Source organism: Empidonax traillii, unplaced genomic scaffold, assembly GCF_003031625.1.
Source record: "Empidonax traillii isolate 1590-97213 ecotype Southwest subspecies unplaced genomic scaffold, ASM303162v1 scaffold783:size459103, whole genome shotgun sequence".
NCBI classification, from domain to species: Eukaryota; Metazoa; Chordata; class Aves; order Passeriformes; family Tyrannidae; genus Empidonax; species Empidonax traillii.
This window is the reverse complement of record NW_020955976.1, coordinates 6,814-17,229: the sequence shown is the minus strand read 5'-3', so window position 1 is coordinate 17,229 and position 10,416 is coordinate 6,814. Positions and strand designations below refer to the sequence as shown.

General features: G+C 42.1%; 1 protein-coding gene and 1 non-coding gene across 4 annotated transcripts; both read left to right on the top strand.

The window, feature by feature from the left end:
* Positions 1–1,112: 1,112 nt before the first annotated feature.
* Positions 1,113–9,043, top strand: LOC114066606 (nucleosome assembly protein 1-like 4). 3 transcript variants are annotated; one of them, XM_027901416.1, is made up of 7 exons: positions 1,113–1,179; positions 2,907–2,951; positions 5,054–5,085; positions 6,292–6,353; positions 7,644–7,743; positions 8,677–8,818; positions 8,924–9,043. In XM_027901416.1, exons 3-7 carry the CDS (start codon positions 5,072–5,074, stop codon positions 9,023–9,025), a joined length of 420 nt encoding a protein of 139 aa, XP_027757217.1. In that variant the 5' UTR covers positions 1,113–1,179; positions 2,907–2,951; positions 5,054–5,071; the 3' UTR covers positions 9,026–9,043. The 3 variants fall into 3 exon arrangements, with proteins under 3 accessions (XP_027757217.1, XP_027757219.1, XP_027757218.1); XM_027901418.1 differs by lacking the exon at positions 1,113–1,179 and having other exon boundaries at positions 2,908–2,951; positions 6,292–6,352; positions 7,642–7,743; XM_027901417.1 differs by lacking the exons at positions 1,113–1,179; positions 2,907–2,951 and adding an exon at positions 4,359–4,406.
* Positions 9,044–9,206: 163 nt separating this feature from the next.
* LOC114066609 lies at positions 9,207–9,334 on the top strand. The gene has a single exon (XR_003573219.1). It is a non-coding gene; the product is annotated as a small nucleolar RNA SNORA54 (small nucleolar RNA).
* The last annotated feature ends 1,082 nt before the right edge of the window (positions 9,335–10,416 follow it).

Sequence of the window (10,416 nt, the reverse complement as noted above, 5' to 3'; positions counted from 1 at the left end):
AAATCCAAGCAGCAGACCTGGAGAAAGCATTTTTTTAGAACAAGGGAATCCCCTGACAGGAGAAAGGGTTAGAGGTTTTTCCTGTTGAGTGAAAGATGACTGAAACTCTTCTGTGGCTCCCGGTGCTTGAAGTTAACACTGTTCCCAACACCAGCGCTGCACAGCATCTGCTGCCTGCAGACGCCCGTGCACACGGAGCCTGGGCTGGCCAGCAGGGTTTTTTATTGGCTTTCTTTAGCGGGAATTGTGTCGGAGCAGAAGGTGGGCACTGCTGGGTCCTTCTTTGCTGCTGGAGGAGCCACAAATGGAGGAGCCGTAAAGCAGCAGCACATTTCAGAAGCCGGGCACCGGGCACCTCGCGAACTGCACTTCCCAGCACGGATAATCCGAATGACAAACTGGAATCACCGGGACACGGTGGGATAGCTCACGTGACGGGGAATATTTTCAGGGATGGGTATGTACTCTTTAGGACAGGTCAGAGAGGCGAGGTGCTGGAGTTGCTCTTTACGTGAGACGGCAACGAGAGTGTATCGAGCTCTGCCCAGGGGTAGAGGCACGAGTTGAGCGTTTATGGCTGAGAATTAAGGGCTCATACGGTGACGCTGTTGTGGGTGTTCGCTGCCGCCCCATCAGGAGGAGGGAATCGATGAGGCTTTCCATGGGCAGGTGGAAATAACCTCGCAGTCTCAGGCTCTGGTTCTCCTGGGGGAACACTTCAACCACGCTGATTTTTGTTGGAGGGACCGCAAGGGCCGGCACACACAGCCCGGGAAGATCCCGCAGGTTCTCGAGGATAAATTCCCCTCTGGAAGCGCCGCCAGAGCCGGGAGCGCGAGGGGTGTCGCTGTCACTTTAAGGGCGCGGGCGCGCACCGCCCCCACCTCGCGCTGCCCCGCCCCGCATCACGCGCTCGCCCCGCGCGCCGGCAGGCCCGCGCGCCCTCCCCCCCCGCCACGCGCTCCCATTGGCCGAGCGGCGCGAGCCCGCACAGTCAACATGGCCCGCGTGCGGCGTGGCGACCGCGGCGTCGCCGGGGCCAATAGGCGGCGCGTTTGCTGAGGGAGGCGCCCATGCCGCGACCAATGGGACGCGGCGTTGCTGGCGGCGGCGCTGCCCGAGCGAGGAGGCTGCGAGGGGCGCGGGCGCTGCGGCCTCTGCGGCGCGGAGCGGAGGGGCAGGTGAGGGACGGCGGCCCCGGCCCCGCCACCGCGGCCCGGGCACTGCGCACGGCCCGGGCCGGACACCGCCCTGCTGGGCTGCGCCGGCCCTCAGGGCCCGCTCCGCGCGGAGCCGCCCGGCGAGGGGAGGGGGAAGCCGGCCTGGCCGGACCGGGCCTGGTCGAGCACCATTTTATGGACCGTTCGAGGAGCTCGGGCCGAGCGAGGGGCGGCCCGCGCTGCCCCGAGCCTGGCGGAGGGGAAAGCAGCGGTTCCGGCCGCATGTATGGCCGCGCTGGGCTGGCGGCGCGCCCGCCCTGTCCCCGCCCTCCCGGCAGAGCGGGGGAGGAGGAGGGCGGCTGTTGGTGGTGAGCGGTGTCCCCGGCGCTCGTACGCCGCGCTGCTCGGGTTGGGTCAGGCCCTCGGCCGCTCGGCTGGGCCGTGGTGCCTTCGTTTGACCTCAGCCACGGTCCTGTGCCCCAGCAGCATGGTGGGGGGTTTTGAGAGGGCTCGCGTTTTCATTTCGAGTTCCCTGTCTCCCAAGTGAGGGCCTGTTTAAAATTTTCGCTGCCGCTACGATTGTTTACTACGCGTAATACCAGCGCTGGTAGGGTTTGCCAGACTCCTCCGTTCCTGTAACATCTGCTCACGGTGCTTCGAAATACACAGTCAGAGAAGAGAGGGTGTGAGTTACAGATGAAACCAGAATCACGAGGCAAATTTTATAAAGTCATTTCTAAACAAAATAGCGTTCCCTCAAGAAAGCATCTGAGGGGGGCCCAGGTATTGCTGATGTCCGGGGCTTGTGGAACAGGTTAATGAGCTCCTTCCTTTCAGCTGTTTTTTTCACGATCCCTTCGAGTTTTCCTTCCTGAAAATATCAGACTCTTGTGTTTTTTGTTTCCCACGGGGTTACATCCCAGCGGCTCTAACGTGGAAGTCACAACTTTCCCTTCTGATTTGTTTTAGTTACGAAAAACAGAAACAGCCGTGGGCAGGAGCCTTCCTGTGAGTGCAGGAGCCCTTCGGTTTCCTGCTTTGTGTTTCAGTTGTGTTCAGGAGGTTTTTTATAACAAGTCATAGGCTTTCTTGGCAGAGAAGATTTATTTTTCGTACACTTATTTACGAGTACATCTTGCCAATGTACAGACTTTTTCTTTAAATTTGTGTCCTTTAGGATATTACTTGTCCTTGTAATGGCCTTTTCCTGTCCTAGTGTGCATCGAGTTTAGGGTTTCCTGCTGGTTTTAGTGACTGATGGAGGGTGATGTTTGTGCCAGGCCAGTTGCAGCAGCCTGTACTTTGTGGGACAAGGGATTGTTCTGGTCCCCTCTCTCCCCAGAGCTTCATGTCTGCAGGAGTCATTTGAAAACAGCAACAACATGCTAATTGGCCTCTTATCGGTGGTGGTGGCAGCGATAACAGTGATGCCTTCCACTGTTATTTCCTCGGGGTTCTGATGGCTTTTTCATGTCTTCACTGGCTGTAAACTGAGCTCACTTGCTTGGAAAACAGTGAAGGTGATGAAGACTCAGTGCTTTGGTACTGCACTTTTTCAGCCAGGTGTGCACCTAACTTTGTCTGTCTTTCCCCTCCTCTGCTATCAGCAGCTTGTACTGAACTGATTTGTTGATGACTCTGTTGCAGTGAAGTCATTACGAGGCAGTTGGGATGAAAGTGAGAATCATAAGCTGTTTTCTAAGAAAGCTTCTTCTGATTATTGATTGATATACTTCTTTTTACTTTCCAGTTGCCAAAAGCACAACTCTAGGGAGTGAAACAAGACTTAAAGTATGTATTTGCACCAGGGAATGGTGTATTTTTTTTTCTTTTTTTTTGATTGTTGTTGTTTCTTGTTACTTGGGTGAATGGCTTTTGTTAGAACGTGCCCAATTCATGCCTGTTCTAGTGGAGATTAATTCAACTGCTGTTTTAACATTATTCAAGCTATGGGCAACTTTATTCCATGTTTTCCAAATGCAAATTAGGATCTTACCTTCCCTCAGCTGATCTGAGAAATAGTTCCTTGCAGCAAATACAGCACATACAGTGCAGCAGAGGAATGTGCTTTTCCATTAGCTCTGTCACTGGGTATAGGTTGGAAGCAACAAGTGTTTGAGCATAATTTTTAAGTAACACAAGTCTGCATTTTTAGTTGCTTACTGTAGCCTCTTCTAATAGTGACTGGGATCATGTAACTTGTTGGCTGAACTCTGATGTTAGGTCAATTTGCTCTGTCTTACCTTTTTAATTGTGTCCTTTTTTCCCCTGCCTTCTATTTGCTATAAAAGCCTCATTTATACTCCTTTATTTCTTCAGCTGTAAGATAGTAAAAATCTTCTGTTTTGCCCTAGCAGGTCGTTGGTGGCAAGGCCACTTTGTTTTGTTATGTTCAAGGCAAGAGGAAGTGTTTGCAAATAAATCTGCCTGAGCTTGTGAAACACCTACTCTGCCAGGAGCCCCTTTTGTTTGTTCCTAGGCTTGCCCTATCCGGTGGGCTCATGGCTTGTTTGGTAGATATTAAACAACTTCCTGTGGAATAATCTGAAGTGTGCTCCTAGTACTTTCGTAAATGAACAAAGCCTTTCAGCTCTATTTAAAGTGGTTGTGAAAATGTTGCTTTTCCAGCTTAGAGCAGGATTCAGCATTTTCCAGATGGGAGAGTGCGTGCAGTCTCTGGGCTGCTGCTCAAGTTGGCATTAGCACTTGGGTTCTTCTTTGGTAGCCCTGTATTGGAAGCTGGGCCTAATCAGCCTGCATGGCCTTTATAGAATCTAAGAAATCAAATCTCTCAACTCTCACAAGTGATTGAAGCTCCTTTTTGTTCTGAACTTGACTTGCAAACTAAAATCTGCTTTCTTGAAAGCTTGGTAGTGGAAAATGTCACCTATGCTTCTGTGTGATAGGATGTGATTGCTTGAATTTGTGTTCAGCTGTTTAGAATGGGGGTAAAGAAAGTAAAAAAACAGTGTTACTAAAATAGATGTGCAGATTTGGGTATTTCACCCCAGTAAAGAAAGAACAGCAAAATAAGTAAGACAATCTGTCTCCCTCTGGTTTCTCAGGAAAGCTAATTTAGATGTTGGGGGCTGGGGTAGCTGTGCTAAACTTGGTTCCAGTCATTGCTAATACCAAGATTTTAATTTCCCATCTTTCTTCTTCATTTTCTCATACCTGATAAATTCAAGGCAAATTTTTATGTTGGGGATTGTGCCCTCATGACTACTGTCAAAACCCCTTCTCTTGGTAAATAATTTTCCCTTCAGTGTTTTTTTTAATCTAGTAGCAGGCTCACTGTAGAGCAGCAGAAGCAGCTATTCATGAAAACAGCCCTGATTAGACAGACAAGTGAAGCATATTTTTCTGCCTGGGTGACGGAAGAAAAAAGTCATTTGGAAGTTGTTGTAATTAATTCATTTGAACTTTCATTGTTTTCAACTCTGGTATGCCACTGTAGTATAGGCAGAGATTAAAAATTCATTATTTACTGTGATACTGTCAAAGAATTACAAAATAATATGTCTTCTTCTTTGGCTTATTTTTGTTTAATAGAACGCAGAGCTAATCTAGGAAACTGTGGCACTTGTCTTCAGGCTGAAGACACATGATAGGGTAGAAATATATTAGTATCTGGAGAATTTAAGAGAAAAAGTAAGTTTTAGGGGGGTTAAACCACCTAACAAACTGTTTATGAACTGATCAAGTTCCAGTTTGAATTGAGTACTGTGGTAGCTATATACTGTAAGGAATTATGCATGATGAATTTCTTAGCAAAACCAGCAGCTGTTAATTTGTGTTGAGGTTTTATACAATGAGCTGTTCTATTTTCATCATCTGTTGAGGTAAACAAATTGCTTTTAAAGTATTTTTAAATGCTGTTTTTCAACTTGCAGGTGGATACAGGCACACAGATGGCAGATAACAGGTATGTTGGACTGTTTTCTTGAAGTTAAATCAAGGTAGTCAGAGCCAACAGTATATCTGGTCTTCTGCAGGAGAGTTGTTTGTTTTTTTTCAACCTGTGAAGAGTGGATTACCAAACTTGGATAAGAATGACATGGTAATATTTTCTCTAACTAGGCTGTTTTTACTTACAGCTAGGACAAAGTGCTCATTTGATACAGGAGAAGCTGAGATTGTAGTGTCTCAGATACAGAATTAGTCTTCTCTTGGATTAACGTTTGCCTTGATTAAGTTTTCAGTGTTCGTATTTAAGTGCCCTAAAGAACTGAAGAGAACACGGATGCTCAGTGTTTCTCTAATCTGTGTAATTTAAGTGTGCAAAAGTCACTATTTTATTTTCTAGTTTACAGAGTAATTTTTGAACAAATAACCATCTTATGGAACAGCTGCAAATCCATATGTGCTGCTGGTGTTTTGAGGCTTGCAGTGCACCAGAGTAAGCTGGATAAGCTGGTCTGTCCAGTATCTAATAATACCCCTTTGCATATGTGATACCTCTTCTCATTTTGTGTCTGACTTAGGGTTAATTTCAGCAATATCCAGCCTGCATTTTGTGACCTATGCACTGGCAGGGAGCACAGGAAGTGTGATGGAAGACACTGCGGCAGGGAGCTGGGCAGGACAGGGACTTCTCTTTTAGAGTAGAAGTGAATGTTTTTACTAGAAAACAAAACAGCCTGTTACGGAAGTTTGAAACGGAGCTTTTATCTCTTGTTTATCTTCCTTTCTTACATGTATCCTTTCTCGTGTTTTTCTTCATCACTTACACTGAAAGTGTCATGTGTTTTCATTTGTGAGTAATAACATTTTTCTGTGTGGAGTGACCCAGTCCAGATGAATGACCAACCATTCACTTAATGAGATGACTTTGTCTGTGAAAGGTTTTTGCTTTGGGGTTTTATTTTGTTTTGAGGTTGGTTGATTTTTTTTCTTTCTTTACCTTTCCTTGCTCTGCCTTTGTATCCTATTCATGTTAGGAGATCTGGTTTTATATCCAAACTTTTTAAGTTTTCACAAGTTTTAGGCATAAATATGTATCTTTTATTGGCATACTTGTTTATAAAACATGTCCTGTAGTAAAATGAAAATTCAGAGTAACTTGTTCTTAAATATTAACATTTTTGTAACGTGGTGCCTTTTTAATATGTTACATTTTGAATTCTTTTAGTAAAACAGAAGATACTGCTTCAGATTCTCTGGAGGCTGCTAAAAATGCAACCAACAAAAAAGGTAAGAAGTACATAGTAATAGGTAACATTACAGAAGTGGGATAAACCTACTGCCTTATGTATTGAAGCTTCTTTATCTACAATTCCAAAGCTTTTGCAGTCAAAACAAGAGATGCGTTTGCAGAGCAATGGTTTCTAGGCTAACTGTTCACTTTCTGGTATTTTCCATGTTCATTGCAGCCAAAAGCAGAATAATGGCTGTATTTTTGTAACAGTGAAGGTATTTTTGTATATGTTGTGACTAGGAATAGGCTTTACTATTCACAAAATAACCCACCAGACACTTGCAATAAGGCCTGTGTAGACAAGCTTGTAACAACATGTAATCGTTATCAGCATAATTATTAAAATGAGCAGTATCTGTGCTTGTTCTTTACTGTCTTTTTTTTTGTTGGAAAATGCATCTTTGTAATGTGTCCTCTTGGAAGTCTTTATTCTGCATTTGGAAGATCTACGGATAACTGCTGATCAAATTAATACTTTAGCGTGCAAAAAACCTACAGTTCCACTATCACTCTGAGTATTCAAATTGTGTAAGAAGAAGCAACACACAAACCAAATCTGTGTGCTATGCAGTTTATTGGGTTTTTTAATGTCTGGGGGGGGAAAAAGCAGTGAGAAAGAACGGAAGGGTGTGAAAAACAAATGTCTTCCCACCATGACAACCTGTCTGGTTATTAGTAAGGGTTTTTAACTCCTAACCCAGAAGCATTTTATATCTGACCTCCTGTAAAAAGACTCTTACAGATTATAAAATTACCTTTATTTAAAAAAATTAGTAGTTGTTGAGGTCATAGCGTTTATGCTTCTTTATTGTACAGTACACAAAGTAGTTGTCAGGTTTTTTTTCACGAGCCAGACTAACTGGAAAACAAATATCTTGGAAGTATAATTCAGTGGTTCTCCTCTTGCAAATTGATACATGGCTTATAAGATACATCTGATGTAGAAGGAGAATAAACTCGTGTTTTGCACTTTCTTACATAAGGGGAAAAGAGGAAATTAGTTTATGTTATCAGTAAACTACTTGCTTGTAAATGCAGCTGATAGATTTGCAAAGAGAAAGATGTGTTTTCTATCATTATTCAATATATTTATATTTCTGAAATCTGGTCCTGAAGTAATTTTTTTGTGTTATTAGTTAACTGTAATAGTGTTATTTGAGACCTGAAAATAGAGAATATTTTTACTGTGACTGCTGTAAGACACGTGAATGACAAAAGCAAAAAGGATGACAAAAGCACTATAAATAAACGCAGATTTGTTTAAAAGTGGTTTTCTGTCTTCTTAGAAAAACTAGCAGACCAAGTGATGCAAAATCCACAGGCCTTGGCAGCTCTACAGGAACGTCTTGACAACACAGCACTTACTCCTTCAAGTTACATTGACACGTAAGTAGCGGGCATAGTAAAATTCTTGGAAGACTGAAAGCATAATAGATTGTTATTACTGAATAATTGAGGTGGGAAATTAGAACCAATGGTTCACTAAGGAAAATGGTTGACTTAAACCATGATTCATAATGGCCTGCTTCAGGAAGGAAGAGTCAAGTTTTAGTTTGCTTACGCAAAATGGCAAACACAATTTTGTCAGGTTCAGTGTTTTCCTTGGCTGTTATTGTTTTGGATAGAAATAACTCCGCTGCCCTCCATTGTTTCCTCCTGTGACCCTTATTCTGGCAGGGCATGTGCTGCACTGACTGACAGTATCTGTAGGAATGCTGTTCAGGATGTAATGGAAAGCTTAGGATCTGTAAATCTCTAGTTTGAAGCTTAGTTTTGTATTAACTGTAAAGTAGATTTAAATATTGCCTTTAGTAAATATTTGTCTTTATTTCTTGACTGAGAATAGCTGGTTGTAGATCTCTTTTAAAAAAAATATGTTTTCTATAAAGAGTTCTTTTTACATGACTGTATCTAAATGTTTAATAACCTAAAGTACAGATGGGCAATGTGCTTTTTAAGTATGACCCGTGAATCAAAACTTTCCCCTGTAGAGTGCACAGTTCTTATTTTTCATAGATGGATCAACACAGATCTAGTCTCAAAGTTTAGGTGTAAACAAAGGTATTAATTTCAGATCTCTGAACTACACGGGGAGGGTGGTGGCCCCAGGGAATCGAACAGAAGATAACACCTTTGAGAACAACTTGGGTAGGAGAGGATTCTTTCAACTTTTTGAAATAGGTTTTGAAGAAATGTGTATTTGACATGAACTTTTTATTTAAAAATTGCAAGTAGTTAAAAGCAGCCTATTTCACAGTGATACAATAAATAAATGCTGAGGCAACTAACTTTAACCTTAAATAATTGTTTGATTTTTAGTTTTCCAAAAGCAGTGATAAGAAGAATTGATGCCTTGAAAAAACTCCAGGTGAAATGTGCCCATATAGAAGCTAAGTTCTATGAAGAAGTACATGATTTAGAGAGAAAATATGCAGCACTCTATCAACCCCTTTTTGATAAGGTGAGAAAACTATGTATATACTTTTTATTTCCTTGTTCCTGTCAGTTCTGGTTGAGTATGTATAATTATACATCTTCAACTACATTCTTCGTTTTTCTAACACAGAGAAGAGAGTTTATTAATGGAGAAGCTGAACCCACAGATGCAGAGGCAGAATGGCATGGTGAAAATGAGGAAGAAGAAAAACTGGCTGTGAGTACAAGCTGAGCGATGAACTACTGGTTTATCGGATTGTCAGAGTTAGTTCCTGTTCTTTCCATTGAGAGACTTTTTATCAGTAATATGTTCCTGTGATGAATACACTGTTATGTCCAGTGAAAGCTTCCAAGCTTTTAGTTTAGCCTTTTTTCAAATTTGTAACCTGAGTGAATTGAAAAGTTACCTTTGTTGGCACTGTTCGTAACCTGTTAACAGCATCTTCTGCTAATGGGTTCCATTCCAGTGCTACATTGATACCCCAAGGTAATAAAAGGCTGGTTGTTTGTCTGCCTGTCCCTGTTATTTTGGGGGACATAATTAGCTTTCATTTTCATAAATACAGATTAGACACATGTCACAGAGTCATAAAATGGAATTGGGCCTAATAAAATATGTGCTCCCTAAAATATGTTGACTCCTACTTGTCTCTTGAGTAGGAGCTATCTAGATATAGGAGGGATAATATAGTCTGTAAGCTACCTGTTACTTTCCTGCCATCATTTTTGAAGATGCATGCTCATGGCTGGCTTTTTCTCAGAGAAATGACCTACTTAGAAAGTTGTGTTTGCTATTCTGTCGGGTTTCTTTGCCTTTTTTTTCCTTGGCCTGATTTCATTTAGTTTTCTTTGGGTGCTGTTCTGTATACAAAGCATATTGTTCTCTTTTGTTTTTACCGATCCACTGAGATTTAGCATGACACACACAGTGCTCCTTGTGCATAAGCAAAAAAACGTTTGTTTGGCTTTGTGTAAATACAGCATTGACAGGCCATATTCCACACAACTAGAAAATCAAACATGTCTAGATGGGAAGTAAACTGCAGCTTTGTGTTCGTGACCAGTGACGGCCCAAGTAGCTGCTGTTAAGAAGATCTTACATAACTGCTGCTATCTAGTGGTGTAAAAGGAAAGGTGCAATACAGCTAATTCAGACTGCGCATTTCCTGCAATTTTTTTGTGATGGAGAAATGTCTTAGTCATGTGTAGGGACTTGTATATCACAAATCAATAACTTGAGACAGATTATTAAATTTTATTTAATAATAATTTAAAGTAACCATAAAAACCAACTTTACCAAGTATTTTTCAAAATGGGGAAGCTAAACCAGTATTTCAGAGGGCAGAGTTAAATTTTAAATTTTTAGATGAAACACTGTAAATGGCACCTGAAGCTACAGAAAGTAGATTCATAGAAAAATAGAAATATTTTTTCTATTTGTAGAAGGATAGAAACATGTTTTAATTATTTTTCTTTGTCAAGTCAGTGAAGCTGTTACTTGGTCTATTTAGTCATCATATAGAAGAGTTTCAAATGAGAGGAAAGTAAATCTGAATTAAAGGTATACATGTTGTGTAAGTAAACCTTGTATTCATTGACGAGAAAAAAACTGTACATTTCAA

What these genes read in the sequence shown, in the direction of transcription:
- LOC114066606 (XM_027901416.1), top strand. An exon ending in CCTTCAAGTTACATTGACAC is followed by an intron (nt 7,744 to 8,676) that starts GTAAGTAGCGGG and finishes TTTGATTTTTAG; the next exon opens with TTTTCCAAAAGCAGTGATAA. An exon ending in ATCAACCCCTTTTTGATAAG is followed by an intron (nt 8,819 to 8,923) that starts GTGAGAAAACTA and finishes TTTCTAACACAG; the next exon opens with AGAAGAGAGTTTATTAATGG.